Genomic DNA, 21,102 nt, shown 5'->3' with positions numbered 1-21,102 from the left:
AAAAATGCCAAAGAGAAGTAATAATATGGCTGGGGCAAGGGTGCAAAGCTTGAGCCCTGAGCAACAATGGCATGTAGAGGCATGAGACATGTAGCTTGATGGAGAAAAGGAAGCAGAGGGAACTGAAAGTTGATGTTGACTAGAAGAAAAACCTAGAAGGGATAGAGACCAGATCACAGGAGAGAGGATAAGAACCTACAAGTATAGCCTCTTTGCTTCAGCCACTTACACCTGAAAGAATTAACTCTGAAATTCTGCCTCTTTCTCCCTACAATTCAGATTCTGCTGATGCTCCAGTTCCTGAGCACCTGAGCCAGTGTCAGAATCTAACCCTCTACCAGGGCTTCTGCGCCATGAAATATGCCATCTATGCCCTCTGTGTGAACTCACACCAGTACTCCCAGTGCCAGGACTGCAAAGACAGCCCCTCTGAGGACCTGGCCTTGGCTGCAGAGTGCACAGAGGACTCTGTCCCCTCCCCAGGTATGGTACTCCCCACTGCACCCCATCTCTGGCAGATTGCTGGCAAGGTCTGTCCCATTGAATGCTTTAGGTGGCTACTCTTTCCCACCTTGACGGAGGTGACCTTGATTTTAGGGAGCTCGGTAATTATGCCATTTATTTACCAGCTTGATGAAACAGGGACTTGCTTATGATCACCTGGAGCTAGGGTGGTGAAGCTTTTAGAGCTATCAGTGATACCAACAGCCCGCGGCGGCTCGTGTTCCGTAGGTTCACCACCGCTGTCCAGAGTTTTCTCGAAATGCTTCCTTTTTCTTTACCTATGAGTCACAGTAACGATGGTGTCTCACGTCACACCCCAGTTTGTACCTAGGTATACAATTTGTGTATTTATTTGTGTGTTCATTTATGTGTATATGTGTGGCGTATAAACTGAAACGACATCTTAAGAAATAAACTTAATTTCCCAAATGGAGCACACTTGAGATTATTTTTCTGTTCTATTTCATTTTTTAAATGTAAGCTCTAAGACAATTTTGTAGGTTACAATATCCAGCGTGAGAAATACAAACCTAATGTCCTATCCTCTCTCATTTTTCTTAACTTAAATTCCTTAACTTGCCTTCTATGACTAGTGCTCAGTTCCCTTTCACTTCTAGCTTTTGAATAGACCTTCACTTCTGAGCATGGTCATTTTGTTGTCTACTGAGTGTTTCTTAAGAGATCTAGGCAGCCTGTGATCACCCTTAATTTAACAACAGATTAAAACAGAATAAAGAATAAGGAATTTCCACGCTGCTTTCATGCAAATATGAAATATTTGTCAGAGATGAAGAATAATGCCATGTTTAAAAAGCCAAAACAAGTAATGAGTTTTCAGGAAGTTCTACTTTTTAATTAAAGTAGCAAACTATTTCTGCCAATCATGAAGCAACACAGCTGGGTAAACACTCACATTTCTTTCTCCCCTCAATTCCCTTAATCCTTAAAAAAATAAATGACTTGCAGTTGTGAGAAAGTTTTGAGTCTAGCAAGTAATGCTCCTGATGTTTATACTCTCTTTCCTCTCTTCCCCTGCCTTTTCTCTTGCACATGCATTTTTAGGTGCTTCGCATTCCTTCTCAACTTACCTGGCCAGGTGTCAAGAGTATCTGTGCAGTATCCCTGACTCTTTGTGTCTGGAACTCCTAGAAAACATCTTCTCTTTGCTCCTCATCACCTCTACTGATCTTCACCCAGAGCCTCACCTGCTTGAAGACTATGCTGAGGATGATGACACTGAGGAGAAAGGCTCCTTGGGTTGGAGGTCTCCATCAGAAAGCCCTCAGCACACAGCACAGTCTGAGAAGAAGTCAGGACGGGGTCCCCTGGGAGTCCCCACGAACTTTGTTCATGCAATGCCAAGCGGTCTAAAAGCACAGCCAAAAGACTGCTCCCCAGGGCCCCATGGCAATTTTTTGGATCTAAAGCATTTCACTAGTGGTATCAGTGGATTCCTGGCTGACGAGTTTGCAGTGGGGGCCTTCCTTAGGCTTCTCCAGGAGCAGCTGGATAGGATCAGCAGCCACAGCCCACCCGATAAGGCAAAGCTAGAAGGCCAAAGCTGCCCAGGAAGCAGAGATGGACTGCAGAGCCGCCTGCACCAGTTTTCCAAGGTTCTTTCTGAGGCCCAGTGGAGATATAAGGTGGTAACAAGCAACCAAGGCTCAGGTGAGGGAAAGGAGCAGAATTGGTAGGCCCAGAAAGTGGGAGGGAGAAAAAATGAGGGAGTGAGGCAGGAGTGTACAAGGGTCACACCCTAATTGCACATCACCATAGCAACCAGTTCAGAACCCTGGCGTACTACTCCATGTCTTGGATATCAGTGCACATCATCTCCTTACCACCCCCCACCCCCAGGAGGAAGGGCACAGCCAAGTTGATCACCGTCCTTAAATTTGCTATTTCAGAGGAGCCACTTCGAAAGTACCGGCCCATTGCCACAAGGCACTCTAGTCTCCGCAGGGGTCGTCGGACAAGAAGAAGCAGGGCAGGTAACCTGAAGAGCTCTCTCCCCCTACCTTGCTCTCTCTCATATGCCAGGCAAGTGGGCATTGCCACTTGTCTAATATCCTTTAAGACAGAGCTCATGGTCAAACAAATGTGTTTTAAAAATATCCTAGTCCCACTCCCCTGAGTAACTCTTTTGTTAATAGATTCTCATATATCCATATGTATAGATGCATGATGAGTTACATATATATAAATATTTGCTTTCTCAGTTATATATAAATATGTATCATGCTGTCTATTGAAATTTTCCTCCTTTTACTTTAAAGACTGCTTAAAGATCAATTCCCAGTACTAAAAAAAAATTAATAATAAAGAATGATATAAAAAAAGACTGCTTAGCATTGCATGTCTTATAATGTTCACATATATGTTCATAAACATTTAAATTGTGTCCAGTTTTTTACTGTTAAAAACAGTGCTGGCCAGGTATGATAGCTCTCTCCTGTAATCCCAGCTACTCAGAAGGCTGAAGCAGGAGAATCAAACAATTTAAGGCCAGCTGGGGATTTAATTCAGTGGTTCCACTGTCTGCCTCGCAAGCACAGGTCCTGAGTTCGATATCCAGTATCCCTCTCAAAAAAAAATTCAAGGCCAGCCTAGGCAATTTAACAAGATCCTGTCTCAAAATGGCTAAAGCTGTAGCTCAGCATTAGAAATGCTTGCCTAGAATGTGGAAGGCCCTGGGTTCAATCCCCAGCACTGAAAAAACAGAGCAAAAATGACAAAAAGCTATAGAAAACTATCTTGCACATATCCATGCATACTTATGTGAGTGTAGGACAAGTTCCTAGAAGAATTTCTAGGTCAGTGGGTTTTTTTGTTTTTTGTTTTTTGATTTTTATTTCATTTTGGTCCCGGGTATCAAACTCAGGACTTTGCACTTACAAAGCAGGCAGTGGAACCACTGAGCTAAATCCCCGGCCCCAATGGTGTTTTTACATTAAATATAGATTGATTTTACCAAATGGTCTGAAAAATGTGAAATGATTTCTATTCTGCCAGCTATATGTGATTTCCTATTTACACATATATTAGTCAACAATGAATAATACCAAAGTTCAAAAGTCTTTACTAGTATAATTAATAAAATAATGATGTTTCATTATTTAATATTAACTTTTTTGGTTTGATTGAGATTATTTTTTCAAACATTTATTGGCTATTATATTGTTCTGTGAGTTGCCTAATCATATGTAAGGTCCATTTTCTCTAGTAGGTTCATCTTTCTTGTTGAACTGTAGAAAGCTCTTTACATATGAGGGAAAATAGTTTGTTATGTGCTGTAATTTTTTCTTTTTTGTCTTTTGACTAAATTTTTCTTTGAGGAATTTAATACAGTATTATTATACAAGAGTGATTTTTAAGTTTTTAGATAATTTTCATTCGGGCTTTTGATGCTGATATTTTAAATAATTTACAAGAAACAGTACGAGTTTCCTCTCTGCTAAACAATAATACTCAGTATCTTGCCAAAGATGAATGAGGCATGAATAAAACCTTTGCCTTCAAAGAATATGTAAATTACTTGAATAGCAAGTATACATGAAAAATTAAATGGAGATACGACCTGGAAACAGAAGAAATCTCTTAGAAGGGAACCCCAGCCTACAAAATTCAGAGAAAGAGACAACATGGAGTTAATTCCTGAACTAAGCTCCAAAAAAATGAGTCCTCACTAGCAAAGTGGCAATTAAGAAAGGTGAATGTATTGGGTAGAGGGGAGGGAAACCTGGAAAGACTTTAAATATGATTGCTAAGACCCTGAAGCTGCTCAAGTAATTAGTTTGGGTCAGAAGGCAACGTTTGCATTCATGTGACATATCTTGGTTGAAACCCGTTACCTCTTTTTATTTATGAGTTGTTTTTCTGGTTCTTTTTGGTACTGGGAATCAAACTTGGGTCCTTGTGCTTGCAAGGCAGGCGGTGGAACCACTGAGCTAAATCCCCGGTGCCCATTACCGCTTTTTCATAGCTGCCTGATCTAAAGGGAAGCCCAAAGAGTGGGCCAAGGGAGCTCCATTGCATAAAGTGATATGGTCTTCAGGAACCACCCTGAAGGACAGTGAGCCTCCATTGCAAGCCCTCGCACTTCAGGAAGCTAGTTACTGAAAGCTTTTCCTCTGGGCCTTTGAATGTGGTGGGCTTTGGCAGGCCAGGCCTCATACTTCAGTTCCCTAGCTTTTCAAGTCTGAGAATACCCATTTCTTTGTCACAAAATGTTGGGGCCCTTTGCGTCCTGTTGCTTCAGGCTCAAAATCTTTGAGATTTCATTTTTTTCAGATGATTGCCAGTACTTACTGAGTAGATGGTGGCCACTGACCCCTAGAAATAACTGAGAAGCACCTAGGGCTGTAAGACCCCAGTTGAAACCACTGGTATAGGCTACAACCCACCTACACGCTAGGTCCACATTAAACTTACCCTTTGGCCTTGAAAAAACAACGTATGTGCCCATTATCCTTTCACTCTATCTGGATCTTAACTTTCAGGCCAGCTTGCACTTTCTGCATGAAAAAAGTTGATTGAGTTTCTGTTTTCTTTCTCATACTTCTAGATGGCCGGGACAGAAGCTCCAACCCATCCCTGGAAAGTACAAGTAGTGAAGTAAGCACAAGTACTTCAGGTATGCAGCTTGCAACTAGTTGCCAAATTCAACCCTGTGTTTAAGAAAATTGGTGCTGCATATGACCAAACAGATTTCAGCTGAGTAAAGGGACTGGATTATTTCACCCTCAGTTGAGTAGTCCATCAGCAGAGAGAAACATGATCCAACAAAGGTGGTTAGTATTATGCGTGTCTCATATTCTGTGATGATAGCGTAGGTTAGCCCTTCACTTGAAAAACCAAGACCCATGTACAGCTTTTAGAGAAGGATTTTGAGAAGGTAAGAGTATAGTTGTAGGTAGCAGCAGTATGGTCTTTCCTCAGTTTCTCTTGCTTCTCTGGACCCCATGTCTTTGTATTCCAACAGAAGGCAGTCTGACCGCTGTGTCTGGGTGGAATGAGTTGGACAGCCGATTGCAGCCCCAACCTCAAAGTGCATTTCTCCCCATGATGTTCTCCCCACCTGAGTCACTGCTGGCATCCTGTATCCTCCGGGGGAACTTTGCAGAAGCCCGTCAGGTAAGAAGAGCCTTGGCTGCCCCTTGTCACAGCAAACAATGCTAAGTCAGCCCCTCAGTGATTGTGACACACTGGGCAACAAGGAAAGCTCGATGCATGTGACACCAGAGCCATTCAGGAGCAATTGAGCAACAGAGAGGAGAAGCAGAAGGGAGTTTCCATGTATTCAGATCCAGTCCTCAGCATTGCAGATGCAGAGATGTTGAATTGCTTGTGTTAACATAAACAGTGTCTTAAGGTGAAAGAAAACATTTAACCACAGTCTCACCACTTCAAATCATTGAAATGTTTTTATTTCTTTTCTTATGCCCTGTTTTGGATCATGTCCACATTTTCATATAGTTTCAAAATCACTGGGCTCATTTAAAAATCATGTAGCTCAGTAGCACCATGCCTGCCTCGCAAGTACAAGGTCCCAAATTCAATCCCCTGTACTGCAATCAGTCAATCAATATCATCATGCAGACAATGTTTAGTAATAACGCCAGGCCAGTAAATGAGAAGTCAAGGGAGTACAAATTAGAATGTTGATGATAAAAAGGAAAAATAGCACTAGAGCTGTAATCAGGCTCTTCTTGGGCATGGTGGCACATATGGGTAATCCCAGCTACTTGGGAGGCTGAGGCAAAAATATGTCAAGTTGGAGGCCATTGAACAAGATCTTCTCTTGAAGTAAAAAAAAAAAAAAATAGTATACGCGCTGCCAAAGTGAGCACTCAAAGTAAAAAAAAAAATTTTTTTAAGTGCTTCCTGGAATCATTTTAGATCTCATATTTTAATGATAATGATACTTAACGGTTCTTTGAGAAGACGGGTCCTTCCCTTGCCTTCCTTTTTGTCATTTTGTTTCTGCGGTGCTATGGATGGAGCCCAGGGCCTGGCACATTATCTATAAGCACTCCACAACTTAGCTATGTACCCAGTCCTAAGATTTGGCTCTCCGGCTTTTTGGGTTTTTGTTGTTCCCCAGCCTTTCTTTAACACAAACATAAAGGAAATTGTCTGGGAGTCCCGTGACACTTTTACCTCTCAGTGCTCTCCACTTCTGCTTTTCTTCAGCCCTGATTTTTTTTTTTTTTTCTTTAATAAAAGCTTGATTTTTTTAACCTGGTTACAGCACAAGTTGTATGTATTATGCAAAAGTATCAAAAAATGTTAGCTAGAAAATAAAGTTACTTTCAAACTTATTGTGTGGAACAACCAATGTTAAAGATGCCGAGTATTTTTGGTCAATATTTTTCTGAGATACATATGACTTTATAACTGAAATTATTTTGGGTTTTTTTGGTTTTGGTTTTTGTTTTGGTACCGGAGATCAAACTCAGAACCTTGCGCTTACCAGGCAGGCACAGCGCCACTGAGCTACAGCCCCAGCCCTAGCTAAAATTATTTTGAATCTAAACTTTATATTGTGCTTTTTACATTATAATATAAGTGTTTATCTTATTATTTTGACTTTAGGGACCTTATAGTAGTATGGTCAAGTAGCATTTAACCTTTTTTCTTTTGACCAGCATTTAGATTATTTTAAACTTTGTTACAATTGTAATATACCAAGATGATCTCCTTTAAGCATCAACGCTTTTGGATTAATTTCTTTAAAAAGTTCCTTCGCCTGCCTCTCAAGCACAAGGTCCCAAGTTCGACCCCAAGTACCAAAAAAAAAAAAAGTTCCTCACAAAAAATTACTGCATCAAAAGACATTTTTAAAGCTTTATAGTTCATTGGTAAACTACTTTTCATGAAAGTTTACACATTACTCCTTGAGGATTCATTTTTGCACTTTGCTATTGTTGTAGATGCAAATAGTCTTGTTGCCTAAATTCCTGGCTTACTGATAAGGGCAAACATTTTCCCACGTCCACAATAGCCTTAAGTATTTCTTCTGAAATTGTCTGCATCTTTTACTGGCCCTCTGACAGTTTTCTTACTGACCCATTAAGAATTACGAGTTATTTTCAAATTTGATCACTTTTATAAGTGCATTTTCGAACCTACAAAACAAATACTTTAGAACTATAGTCTACTGATTTAGCCAGACTTCCTCTCTCTACATTCCCTGGCTCAGTGGGCTCACCACAGCCATGCTCTTCCCTTTTCCATGACAGGTGGTCTTCACGTTCAACCTAAAGTCCTCACCTAGTGCAGGGGAACTGATGTTTGTGGAGCGCTACCAGGAAGTGATCCAGGAGCTGGCTCAAGTGGAGCACAAGATTGAAAACCAGAACTCAGATGGCACTAACAGCAGCACCATTCGAAGAACTGGCAGTGGCCTTTCAACTCTACAGGCCATTGGCAGTGCTGCAGCTGCAGGTCGGGCTTCTCTGCTGCCTCCATAGGTGGTAGGGTAGCTAGCTGGGGGCAAGAGGTGTAAGGGGAAAAGCCACTGAAATCATAGGCTCTTCGTGATAGCAGGCAGAAATGCAAAGCGAGACGTTTATCTTGGAAAGCAGCAATCCTGGCACATTCCGAGTATTCTTCTAGCTGCATCCAACCTTCCTGTCCAGTAAGCTTGTCCTCTGTGAATAAACGCTACAGAGCATGAGCTGTGCTTACTATGCATTTTGAGGCCACTACCTCAGGCTTCAAGAAGTGGTGGGAGTTTATTTCGTTCTCAAGTGATTATTCAGAAATACAACATGTTATTTTACTGTTCCTAAAATGAAAAAGTTGCATACTGACATTTATAGCCTGAGATCCACATGTCTCAAATTTTAGCTGTGGCTGTACTGCCCAAAAGCTCATTTTTCATTATTTCTTAAAAGTGGAATCTTGTCCCACATTTTTACATCTCTTATCGGTCTAGGCATTTTATATCAAGTTACCCTCACACATTGTTCCTTATATGTCCTCCCAAGAATTTTCCATACCTATATAAGAAATACAGTTACATCCTTTTTTATATTTCTGTTGTAAATGGACTCTTGTAACAAATACTATTGTCTACCTTGCTTTTTTGGCAGTGTAGTTTAGAGATCTTTTCTGATCAGAATTGACAGATCCACTCACTTCTTTCTTTCTCAGCCTGCTTTTACATCCTGTTTGGAAAAAGGCTTCCTTCATCTTGACCATTCTGAGTTTCTCTTGGTCTTCCTTCTCATGGCTTGTTTTATTCTTTTTTCTTTCTTTCTTCCTCTCTCTCTCTCTCTCTCTCTGTCTCTCTCTCTCTCCCCCTTTCTTTTTGGTACCGGGGATCGAACTCAAAACCTTGTGCTTGCAAAGCAGGCAGCAGAATCACTGAGCTAAATCCCTGGCCCCTCATGCCTTTGTTTTGATGCAGTAGAAGTGGGCTGTAATGATGGTGCTGATGTACATAAATGCTGTGCAGAGGAAGCACATTTTAAAAATAACTAGTTCTCATAATAAAAGTGGTGGAGTTATGTTAACTCTTTGCTTTTTATTCCATTGCTGGGTCCAGGGATGGTATTTTACTCCATCTCTGATGTGACTGACAAGCTCCTCAGCACCTCCGGAGACCCCATCCCCGCACTCCAGGAGGACTTCTGGATAAACACTTCTCTGGCAGAGCCCAACACTCCCCTGCGAGAGGTTCTGGAAGACCTTAGTTCCCCCGCCATGGCTGCATTTGACTTAGCCTGCTCTCAGTGCCAGCTCTGGAAAACCTGCAAGCAGCTCTTGGAAACAGCTGAACGGCGTCTGAACAGTAGCCTGGAGAGCCGGGGTGAGTAGGCTGTGTGTGAGCCTTTTACTGTCACTCTGAGTTGAGGCACCATCCTCCTGAGAGATGTGATAATTTGTGTAAGAAAGATGAGTTTCTATGGAAAGGAGGACAAGGAAAAATTTTACTAGTTAAATGCACTCACGTCTAATTTGATATCATCAATAGAGTCTGTTGAACATCTCACATTCTTAGAAGGCCTGGCAGGCTGGAATCATATGGGGAAATTTTTTTTTCTGGCTTATTATGTTCAAGGAAGCAGTATACATTGAAAATTGGTAAAAGTGAGGGGCAGCAGTATACCTTAGTGGTACAGGATGTGCTTAGCATGTTTGAGAACCTGGGCTCAATCCCTAGTATAAAGGGCTAAATAAGTAAATTACTTCTTCTGCAGAAAGAAACAAATAGAATTTTATCTTTAGACTATTCCCCCTCCTGGGCACACTTACTTTCCCAAAAACCTGAAGCTGTCATGAGTCTGTAAACCAGGTGTAAGGGAAAACTCACTGGGACATAACCGGGGGGGAAGAATCATTCCTTCGGGTCCCAAAATGTCTATGTACAATTCATAGAGGAGTCAGGTATATGGAGATACACTTGGGCAATTAGACAGGAAAGATATGATCCCAGTTCAAGTCCATATCCTAAGAACTACCCATCAGTCAGGGCAGCAGACTCCATAGTACTGTCAGACTATGAATCTGCTGCTGTTCCTGGTCAAACCCAGGTTATCACCCAAAATTTCACAGCATGCATTTCATCCTTAACATTGGAGAAATACATTGCAGAAGATATCAGAATACTAAGTGTCAGTGCCTGGAAGTACCTCATATTTTCTGCATTCCCGTTTCATCTATTTCCAGGTCGGCAGCTAGACCAAGTGCTCCCCAGTGCTGATGGCATTCGAGGGTTTCCAGTTGTTCTTCAGCAAATTAGCAAGATTCTTAATTATCCACTTTTGTCAGCTGGACAAGCTAAATCAGGTAAGTTACCTCTGCCTTTTTTCCCCTCCTTGACTTGGACCATTAGGGTGGGCAACAGACTTGACTTTGTCTCTCTTGTCTGCTTTCTGTAGAGACTGTAGAAGAAAAGGGAGGGGGCCTTTCCCGGTGGAGCATCACCGAGCTGCTTCAGATGTGCTGGCCCAGCCTGACTGAGGACTGTGTGGCCAGCCACACCACCCTCTCGCAGCAGCTGGAACAGGTCCTTCAGTCACTGAGAGAGGCGCTAACGCTGCCAGGTACAAGGCTGTCTGCTCAGGAACAGATGGCCAAGCTTGGGAGAGGAAGCAACTGAGAGTGAGGAGTGCTTTGGAGCTGAGACTTGGCTCTCCAAACTGGGCTCAGCACCCCTATAGTTAGCCAGGGCACAGGTCGGAACTGAATTTCACCTGTGACCCCACTCCTTAATGGAAAGGATAGCTAGCACTCCACTAGTTCATACATGTTCTCCTTCCTTTTGAGAAGTATGCCCAGCAGGTGCTAAGTAAATACTGATCAACCCTTCCCAAGAGATAATTGTGCTCTTCACAAAGCTATTTCACGCTAGAGGCCCAGGGTGAAAACCCAACTTTATGCCTTGATTTCTTCAGACTCAAAGTTCTTCCTGGCAGTGAATCACTTGTCCAGATAACCAAATTAGGATTTTATGTCTCCCTTTAAATGTAGTGTTCAAACTACATGGTGCACCACGCAGTATGTAGAAGCCGTAGTTTTACATACTGGTGCAGAAATTGACTCAGTTCTGAATATAAAGACTAAAGCCTGTCCCTTCCCCTACCGTAACCCCTCTCAGAGCCCCGGAGTACTCCACTTTCTTCCCTGGTGGAGCAGGCATCCCAGAAAGCTCCTGAGGCAGAGGCCCACCCTGTGTACATCCAGACTCAGCTCCTTCAGAAGAATCTAGGCAAACAGACCTCAGCAGGCAGCAGGCAGACCAACTACGTGGGCACCTTCTTCAGTTACTGTAGCACCTTGGCTGCTGTTCTCCTTCAGAGTTTGAGCTCTGAGCCTGGTAAGTAGCAAGAAAGAGGAAATAGAAATCAGAACTAGCCTGCAACTATACAGAGTAATGAAGAATGGTGGACTAGTAAAAGGTTCTTAGATTTAGCAATAGCCACAGATACCAGATTTGTAAGATCCTCCTTTCTTACTCAATCTCTTTCCTTTTATGCTTTGTTATGCTAAGTATGGTTGTACAGCACATAGAAGTGCTCAATAAAATCTCATGGGATTAGTAACTCATAAATATCTCTGTCAGACCTCAGGCCCATTGTGGTTTTGAGTACCCAATAGAGGAACTGAAGTTTTTTTTAAACTTGGGTACCAGATTCTTATTTGAGTTCTCAGAGAAAGTACAGGGCAAGTATCTATAATTTGAAAATCTGAAATTCTAAATGCTCCAGAATCAAACCTTTTTGCACACCAACCTGATGATGTGAGAGATTCCACATTTGACAGATTATAGTTAAAATAAGGTATACTACAAAGGTTGCATACCTTCATTTGTGTAAGGTGTAAATGAAACCTAAAAGAATCTCATGATTAGAGTTGGGTCCCCTCCTCATGATATATCATTATTTATGTGCAAATATTCCAAAATCCAAAACACGTCTAGCCCCAAGTATTTTGGATATGGGATACTCAACCTTAATGCAAGTCATTAAGGTTGAACTGAGTAAGTGTAAGTTCCCTATGGCTGGACCTGCCCACCACATTTCTCTAAGTTGGAGATCTTTAGAACAGTGGTTAAACTATAGATAAACTTGTGGGCAGGGTCATTTTGGGATCACTCTTTACCTAGCATCAATCATTTCAGAATACCTTTTACCTAGCTCTCCAAGTTGTCTTCATGTACCTTTATTTTTTTTAATTAGTACATTTTAGGTATACAATACAGTTAACATTCATCATTGGGATCTTGTACCTTTACATGATGTATCTTGGTTCTTAATTTTTCCCCATTCCCCTGGCCTCCTTTCTCTCCCTCCAGGCTTCCCTATTTACAAGGACTTTGTTTCCATTTTTTTCCTCTTCTCTTATTTTGTCTTTTCTCTTCTTACCTTTCCCTTACCCTTCTCACTTCCCCTACACCTTTAGATCTTTTTTCCTATTACACAGTATCAGTTATACATCTGATCCTTATTTACACTTTTAGTTTATCATACCAGAGAAACTATTCAATATTTACACATGTGTCCTATTAATTTCACTTAAGTGTATGTCCTTAATGTGCATCCACTTAGCTATAAATGTCTCTAGTTTCTCATTCTTTATGGCTGAGTAGTACTCCATTTTATTAAAACCAAAAAAACACATCTTTATCCAGTCTCCAGTTGATGGGCAATCGGGCTGTTTCCAAGTTTTAGCTATTACAAACTGTGCCACTATAAACATGGGTGAGCATATATCGCTGTGGTATGATTCTTTTAATGCTTTTGGAAAGATACTCAGCAGAGGGATAGCTGGGTCAAATGGAACCTCTAATCCTAGTTTTTTGAGGAATCTCCATATTGACTTCCACAGTGGTTGCACCAGTCTGCATTCCACCAACAATGGAGAAGGGTTCCTTTCTCCCCACAACCCCACCAGCATTTGTTATTGGTTGATTTCTTGATAGCGGCCATTCTTTCTGGGGTGAGGTGGAATCTCAGTGTTGTTTTCATCTCCATCTCTTGAATGACCAGTGATGTTGAACATTTTTTCATATGCTTATTTGCTTCTTTTACTTGTTTATCTGAGAAGTTATTCATTTCAGATGCCTATTTTTGAGTCATGTCTTTATGTTTGGGAGGGTCTGATTTTTTTTGAGTTCTTTATATATTCTGGATAGTAGACCTTTGTCTGAGAAGCAGCTGGTAAAAAATTTTTCCCACATTGTAGGTTGTCTCTTAGCTCTGTTGGTGGTTTCTCTTGCAGTGCAGAGAAGATGAGATCCCAGTTGTCGATTCTTTGTGCTAGTTCCCGTGTTCATGTACTTTTTTATTGTCCCTGGGAGACAGGGCTCTGAACTGTTACAGTCAGTGGCGTAAATAAAGGTCACTTTCTCTACCTTTACAGAGCACGCGGAGGTCAAGGTAGGAAATCCCTTTCTTCTGCTGCAACAGAGTCCTTCCCAACTTATGTCGCATCTCCTGTTTGAGAGACAAGTTCCCCCAGACAGGTAGGAAGCACCTCAAGGGAGCTGGTAGATTGCTTCATCAACAAAATCTCATGGGATTGTGCTTGGGGGTCACTACAGAGAGTGGAGGTTTTTCCAGACTTTGTTCTTACTGTTTATTTGTTCCATACAGTACATTAAAATTCAATATTTCTTTTTTTCTCCTGCCACTGCTAACACACCCATTGCAAATATGAGATTAATGGATGAATTTTTACTTACGTATAGGCAAAAATCCAAACATTTGATAACAATAGTTATGTTGGCTGTAGGACAATAAGCAGGGACAGCTGGTGGGATATAAATTGGTATAACCTTCGTGAGGAGGTAATTTGTAATGTCAAGATTATAAATTTATATACCTTTTGATCTAGCAATCCATGTTGTGGAACTTATATGAAAAGTAATGTATGTACAACAGATCAGAAGACTCCACTGTCCACTAATAGACAAATTAAGTTATGGTTAATTCACATAACAGAATGCTTAGTAGCTATAAGGAATCATGAGCATTCTGTCTGTAGAGTTTAAGGACAAATCTCTCAGATATGTTAGTAAGCATGGGGCAGGTCTAATAATGTAGTGCGTGCATGTGTGTGTGCACACATGTGTGTGAATGTCTTAAAAAGAGACAGCTGGAGATGCAGCTCAGGGTGGGTGCTTACTTGGCATGTGTGAGGCCCTGGGTTTAATCTCCAGTGTTGCAAAAATGGGGGAGTGGGGAGTGTGAAGAAACATTTGCTTGTTATCTACATTTGCTGTATAAGCATAAAGAAATTGGAAGATTGGTTGATGATGTCTGTGTATTCAGGTCCTACATGCCCTCTGCTTGTCTCCCTCCAGGCTAGCAACCCTTCTGGCCCGAGAGGGTCTCAGCCTAAGTGTGCCACAAGTTATCATGGACTGCTGCAGTGAGCCCCTTACTCTCTGCTCCTCACTGCAAAACCAGCAGACATCATCCCTCCTGACCCACCTGGGTGTCCTGGCCCAGAAGTATACCTCCCACTTCCTCGATGACCTTCCCCTTTCTGCCCTGAGCTCCCCTAGGCCAACTGAGAATCCCACATTGGAGAAGAAACTCTGCTCCTATCCAAAGGACTCATCACCCCCAGCCCTCACCTCTTCTGCTTTGGCCTTCCTTAAATCCTGCTCAAAGCTACTGGCTACAGTGGCCTGCCTTGGGGCTTCCCAGGGATCAAAGGTCAGCAAGCCCAGCTTGTCATGGAAGGAGCTGCGTGGACGCAGGGAGGTGCCTCTAACTGCAGGGCAGGTAGCCCGAGAGTGTGAGCACCTCCTGGAACAGTTCCCTATGCTCGAGGCCTTCCTCTTGGCTGCCTGGGAGCCCCTGTGTGGGTCCTCTGAACAGGGAAAGAGTGTGGCAGCCAGTCTGTGTGGTCAGGCCAGTCTCTCTACTGTGCTCCTGGGACTGCATTCTCCCCTTGCCCTGGACATGCTGGCCGAAGCCTTTGAGAAAGCAATGGTTGCCAGAGATTGGCCACGGGCCCTTCAGCTCATCGACGTGTACGGGCGAGATGTGGACGGTCTGAACAGTGTGAGGGATGCAGTCCTGAGCTGTGCAGTGGCATGTGGTAAGCAGAAAGCCATGCCTCTCTGAGTTTATCATCACATTTAGTTCTCATAATTACTCTAGAGAAAAATGCCACATAATATCATTTTATTGAGAGACCAAGGCTTAGAGAAGTCAGAGAACCTGCCCAGAGTGCTGAGTGCTGAGTAAAGCTTAGAGCCCAACTCTGCCTGACCTTAGAATGGGCATTCATAACCAGTAACCAACATTCTCAATCCTGCACATCAGAATCATTCTAAAATTCTACAAAAAACAAGTGATCTGGGATAGAGCTGAAGCTATGGATCACTTTGAAACAGGTCAGCAGACTCTTTCTGTGAAGTCTTTGTACACTATGCTATCTTTATTGCAACCACTCACTTCTACAGTTGTACAATGAAAGCAGCCCTGGTCAATACATAAAGGAGTAAACATAGCTATACTTTAATGAAACTTCATTTACAAAACAAACTGTGGGCCAGTGTTTTAAACTGTGTTTTAAAAGCTACCCTGGAAGCCAGGAGTGATAATGCATATTATACTCCCAGCACTTCAGTAGGTTAAGACATGAGGTTCACAGGTTTGATCTCAGCCTGGCAACTTAGTGACTTAGAGAGACTCTGCCTCAAAATAAAAAAGGGCTGGGGATGTAGCTCAGTGTGAAGGCCCTGGGTTCAGTTCCTGATACCCACTGCCCATACATACAGAAGCTCCCCAGGAGATTTGATATGTAACCAGAATGGAAAGCCAGTGTGACCTACAACACAGCACAAGGTCCTGAGTTCAATCCCTGGTACAAAAAAAAAAAAAAACTTACTTGAGGTTTTGAATTCTTCCAATGCCAGGTTTGCTGCCTCTGGGCATCTTTTTTGTCTTGTAGATAAGGAAGGTTGGCAATACCTATTTCCTGTGAAGGATGCATCGCTGAGAAGTCAGCTGGCCCTACGGTTTTTGGATCAGTGGCCCTTGGAGTCATGCCTGGAGATCTTGGCCTACTGCATTTCGGACACAGCTGTCCAAGGAGGACTAAAGTCTGAGCTGCAAAGGAAGCAGGTGGAGCTTCAAGTGTATCAGAAGGTATGGGCCCCAGCATCAAGAGAAGGAAACAGGCTTCTACCCTCTGACAGAACTCAGCCTATCCTCATAAGATAGAATATTTTAAGAAGCAGAAAATGTTGATGGTGCATGCTTGTAATCCCAGCACTCAGAGAAGCTGAGGCAGGAGGATTCCAAATTTGAACTCAGCCAAAGCAACTTAGTAACTAAATTTCAGATAGATCCTGTCTCAGAATTTTAAAAAGAAAAAAAAAAAAAAATAAAAAAAAAAAAAAAAAAAAAGCCAGGTGTGGTAGCACATGCCTGTAATCCCACTACTTAGGAGGCTGAGGCAGGAAGATCACCATGACTTTGAGGCAAAGCTACATAGTGAGTTCAAGGCCTACCTGAACCACATACCAAGACCCTATCTCAAAAATCTGGGGGAGAGAGAGAGAAAGAGAAAGAAAAACAAGAACTCCTGCAAAGGCTTTGTGTCCAATCCTCAGTACTCCACCCTCAAAAAAGAAAGAAAAGAAACAAATGTAGACCTGGCTTTTGCTAAGTGTCAGACTTCTATTTTTACATGAACAGAGAAGGCCTGTCTGGCTTCTGTGTTATTTACTCTTATTATTTTAAATACATTTGCATCAAACAAGGATAATAATAACAAAACTAACATTGGAATGGTGTTCTGCAGTCCTTAAAGGTTTCACATGTATATTTGAGCTTTGTGTATGTATTATTTATATCATGTCTTAAAGACTTAATTTCAGCTAAATTTTAAGAGTCATTTTGAAAAGGTAAATGGCTGTGACAATTTCAAAAGTGAAAGACTCTTGCTACATCCAAACTGAAATTGGACGCTTGTTACATCAAACTGAAGAGGCTCAGGGAGACAAATTCAGGAGGTTGAACCACATAACCTGTGTATAATATATGCTCATTTCCACGGGGTTCTTGGGACAGAACAGTCTAGAGCCTTACCAGGGAAAATGAAAATGGCAGAAGAAAGAAAAAGGCTTTTCTTTTCACACCTCTTCGGCAATTTTCATGCAAAGCTAAAATGCTGCAAGAAGAGTGAGTGATTCACAGATCATTCAAGCCAAAGGAACCTTATGGGTGGAGATGGACAAGCTTCAGGCCTCTGAGAGCTCTCCTTACTAGTAAGGCCCTGATCCTGGTCCCCCATTCAGCCTTTGCTCCCTGATGTTACTTCCTGGAGAACTTCACTCTCCTCATGAAACAATCTTTGCCCCACTTGCTCTCTTTGTCCTCTTTCCAGGAAAGGTCTGGTAGCCTGACTTGGAGCAAAGATCCCTTGAAACCTCAGAGACTTGTTCATGAGGGAGAAACAGTCATGTGGTTTTATTGATTTTTCTGTCTTTCCTTAGATCCTAGGCTTACAGGAACCTCCAGCGTGGTGTGACTGGCAGACCCTGAGGAGCTGCTGTGTTGCGGACCCATCCTCTGTCATGAGCATGATTCTAGAAGCACAGGTACCATTTTCCTTTGCAGCTCCTTCACTGGCTGTTTGGGCTCCTTTCTCTGTGTCAGTATGCACATTTTTTTATATCTATGCCACATTCTTTTTCCTTTTCCTTAATTGTGAAATTTGACAACTGTCTTAGTCAATTTTGTTGTTGCTAGCACAAAATACCCATCAGCCACAATTTACAGGAGGACAAGTTTATTTTGGCTCATGGTTACAGTCAATGGTCCACTGGGTCCAGGGCAGAAATGGCAATGTGGGAAAGGCCTGGAAGAGGAAAGATGTTCATATCCTTGCAGTCATAAAGCAGAAAGGAAGGATGGAGCCAGGGAGAGAGAGCCCCCTTCCACATCACACTCCTAGTGATCCACCTCCTCTGAGCAGGCCCCACCTCCTAACAATATGAACTGTGAATCTGTCAGAGAATTAGTCAGCCAATGAATGTAGTACCCCCAAGGTCCAGTCACCTTCCAAACACATGAGACTTTGGGGGGATGTTTCAGATCCAAACCGTAACACCAACATAGAGGTGAGTGTGGAGGATATTACAAATGCCACTTTTGTACAATGACCCCTGCATTTATATGTGATTTTTCTGTACTGTGTACTAGGTACAGAATGCATACCTAGAAGTGAAATAGTGAAGTGTCCTTGGCATCCTCATCTTAACTCAGATGATACCAAATTCCTCTTCAAATCAGTTGTCTTAGTTACACTTCCTTTCATATTTCCTATTGCTCCATATCCTTGCCAACTTTTTACATTGTCCACCTTTTCACATTTTGCCAAAGATGGCAAAATAGGGTGATATCCCATGGTTTCAATTTTTGTGTTCCTGATTAGAAAGAAATGTGAATGTCTGTCTTCTGCTTATTGGCCATTTGAGTATTAACTAGAATTTCATCTGCCTTTTTGGCAGCTGATGTGCCGTAGTTCAAAATGTTAATGCTCTTTCTCATGTTCACTCATTTAGTAAACATTTACTGAATGTAGCGGTCACTGTGCCAGATGGTGGTAAGATAAAGATAATTAATTTCAGTCCCTTCCCTGGAGTGACACACATTTCAGAGAGAAGAGTAAGATACGGTCTATGGCGATTGCAATATAAAGTGTCAGGTGACAGATCTTGGGAGCTCAGGCAGGGCACTGACACAGCCTGAGAAACAAGAAATCATCCCAGAAAAGGTAGCCCAGGCAGAGGTGTGGGAAGAGCATTACATATATCACCATGTTGGATATTTGGACCAAGTCCTTGGAATTCCATCCTCTGAAACTTTAATGCAGAGTTCATGAGTTGGGGATGGGCGAGTAGAAGGGAGACCTGGATGGAATCTCGCCCCCACCATGTTTGCTCAGCTTACATAATTGTTGACAACATTTTTTACTTTTTCATATTGACCTCATTGATAAACTTCTGAAGTAAGTAAATTTTTTAATTAAAACAATTTTTTTTCCCTTTTTGTGGCACCGGGGATTGAATTCAAGGCCTTCACACCAAGCTATATCCCTAGTCCTTTTTATCTTTTTTTTATTTTGAGGTAGTGTCTTGCTAAGCTACTAAGTTGTCCAACGTAGACTTGAAATTGCAGTCCTCCTGCCTCAGTTTCCAGACTGTTCAGATTGTACGTTTGTGCCATCGAGCCCAACATCCAACCTAATTTTTTTTTTTTTTTTTAATTTAGGTACAGGAGGGCCGGGGATTTAGCTCAGTGGTTCTGGCACCTGCTTCAGCAGGTAGAAAGACACGAGTTCTATCCCTGGTACCAAAAAAAAAAAAAAGAAGAAGAAAAAGAAAAAAAAAATTTAGGTACAGGAGCTTAAGTCCAGGATCTTGTGCATACTAGGCAAGCACTCTGCCACTGAGCTGTATTCCTAACTGCCCCCTACCCTTTTAAAAATTTTTATTTTGGGCTGGGGATTTAACTCAGTGACACTGCGTCTGCTCCACAAGCACAAGGTCCTGAGTTCAATCCCAAGTACCAAAAAAAAAAAAAGAAAAGAAAAGAAAATTATTTTGAGACAAGTTCTCACTAAATTACTCAGGCTGACCTGGAACTTGCAGCTCATCAGCCTCAGCTTACCAAGGTGCTGGGGCTGCAGGTATACACTACCACTCCTAGCTTCTTTTCAATTTTTTAAAAGTCTGACAGCATTAGGTTGTCACATTCATGCTGCTACAGTCAGAGCTGAGCAGGTGCTATCTGCACTGAAAGACCTCTCAGCTTTTCCACTCCCTTAGCATTTCCCAGGGCTGACACACAGTCACCATATGGCAGCTGCTTCCCGTCCTTATAGTAGAGCAAAGTGGAAAATGAAACTGGTACCAGCCTGCTTCAATCATTCTCATACCGTACCTTGCTACTCTGGTCCTTTATTGATGATCTCACTGTAATCCCAACAGTAATGTACTTACCAAATGTGCCTGAGGCTTAGCAGACTTAACACTGCTGGGAAAAATCAGAGGAAAGTTAGAGAAGTGACAAGCCAGTAACTTGAAGGAGTTGAAGCCATCTGTTTCCTTCCAGGAGTATGAACTGTGTGAGGACTGGGGCGGCCTATACCCCATTCCAAGGGAACATTTAATCAGCCTACATCAGAAGCATCTTCTTCACCTTTTAGAAAAAAGAGATCATGAAAAGGCTCTGCAGGTAAGATTCTGATTCTTCCCATTTTTCATTTGGGGAAGGACAAGAAGATTGATCAAATCCAGTGACTTTTGTCATACTGAAACCCACAGAAAGTATTTGCGACCACAGATCTGCTCCTTTGGGTCTTTGGGGTGAGTTATAGTCATCTTGAGCAGAAGGTGTTCAGCTGTGCATTAGGTTACAGGTGGAGCAGCTGAGCCGAGGGTTATGCTCAACTCTGGTCCTAACAAAGCTGTAGCTCCTTTCTGAAACTAGGGAGTTGGTGATATGAATGTAGAGAAAGTATCAGCCCCAAATGAATAAACCTAAGTATTCCTTTCTCAAACCACACGAGGTTGGCCTGAGAGTTCTTTCGGCAGGCCTCACCTCCTCTGCCTTTCTCCTGCAACAGCTCCTACAAAGAATCCCCGATCCTACCATGTGCCTTGAGGTCACAGAACAGTCCCTTGACCAGCACCCTAGCTTGGCCACGTCACACTTCTTGGCCAACTACCTCACCAGTCACTTCTATGGAGAACTGACTTCTGTTCGACACAGTGAAATCCAGGCACTGTACATGGGATCCAAGGTAAGGAGGAAAGTGGCTTTGGGGAAAGCATGTCTGCTGGGGGTGCTGCTGACCCCCTCCCACCTGCTCTTTCAGTGGCTTTTCTGCCAGGTACCTGGCATCCTTGGTCTGTGCTATATATAAAATCTTAACCTAGCAGCCCACCATATCCCAGGTGAGTCTTCTAGGACTTGTCATATTCTTACTACCCTGCCTCCAAAGAGAATACTACATGGGCTTCTCACATTGTGCTTACTTTTTCATGGTGCCTACTTTGTTACTGCTTTTCAGTTGTTTTTTTAGAATGATTTATTCTAGCTTTTTTTTTTTTTTTTTTTT

The 21,102-nt window shown here is 42.3% G+C and overlaps 1 protein-coding gene across 1 annotated transcript in view; it reads left to right on the top strand.

Moving 5' to 3' along the window:
- The window catches only part of Zfyve26 (zinc finger FYVE-type containing 26), a 61,715-nt gene that overhangs the window by 12,141 nt on the left and 28,472 nt on the right, over positions 1 to 21,102 (top strand). Inside the window, exons 10-25 of the mRNA XM_010645347.3 lie at positions 280 to 483; positions 1,567 to 2,172; positions 2,412 to 2,495; positions 5,069 to 5,137; positions 5,486 to 5,637; positions 7,746 to 7,950; positions 9,056 to 9,319; positions 10,180 to 10,299; positions 10,392 to 10,556; positions 11,111 to 11,329; positions 13,375 to 13,477; positions 14,318 to 15,063; positions 15,922 to 16,118; positions 17,471 to 17,575; positions 20,094 to 20,216; positions 20,608 to 20,784. Coding sequence (XP_010643649.1) covers positions 280 to 483; positions 1,567 to 2,172; positions 2,412 to 2,495; positions 5,069 to 5,137; positions 5,486 to 5,637; positions 7,746 to 7,950; positions 9,056 to 9,319; positions 10,180 to 10,299; positions 10,392 to 10,556; positions 11,111 to 11,329; positions 13,375 to 13,477; positions 14,318 to 15,063; positions 15,922 to 16,118; positions 17,471 to 17,575; positions 20,094 to 20,216; positions 20,608 to 20,784 — 3,539 coding nt within the window. The remainder of the gene's footprint in view (positions 1 to 279; positions 484 to 1,566; positions 2,173 to 2,411; positions 2,496 to 5,068; positions 5,138 to 5,485; positions 5,638 to 7,745; positions 7,951 to 9,055; positions 9,320 to 10,179; positions 10,300 to 10,391; positions 10,557 to 11,110; positions 11,330 to 13,374; positions 13,478 to 14,317; positions 15,064 to 15,921; positions 16,119 to 17,470; positions 17,576 to 20,093; positions 20,217 to 20,607; positions 20,785 to 21,102) is intronic.

This window comes from Fukomys damarensis, unplaced genomic scaffold (assembly GCF_012274545.1).
Source record: "Fukomys damarensis isolate Sample0158 unplaced genomic scaffold, DMR_v1.0_HiC HiC_scaffold_21, whole genome shotgun sequence".
Classification (NCBI taxonomy): Eukaryota; Metazoa; Chordata; class Mammalia; order Rodentia; family Bathyergidae; genus Fukomys; species Fukomys damarensis.
Note: the sequence above shows the minus strand (reverse complement) of the source record. Positions and strands in the feature narration are given on the sequence as shown.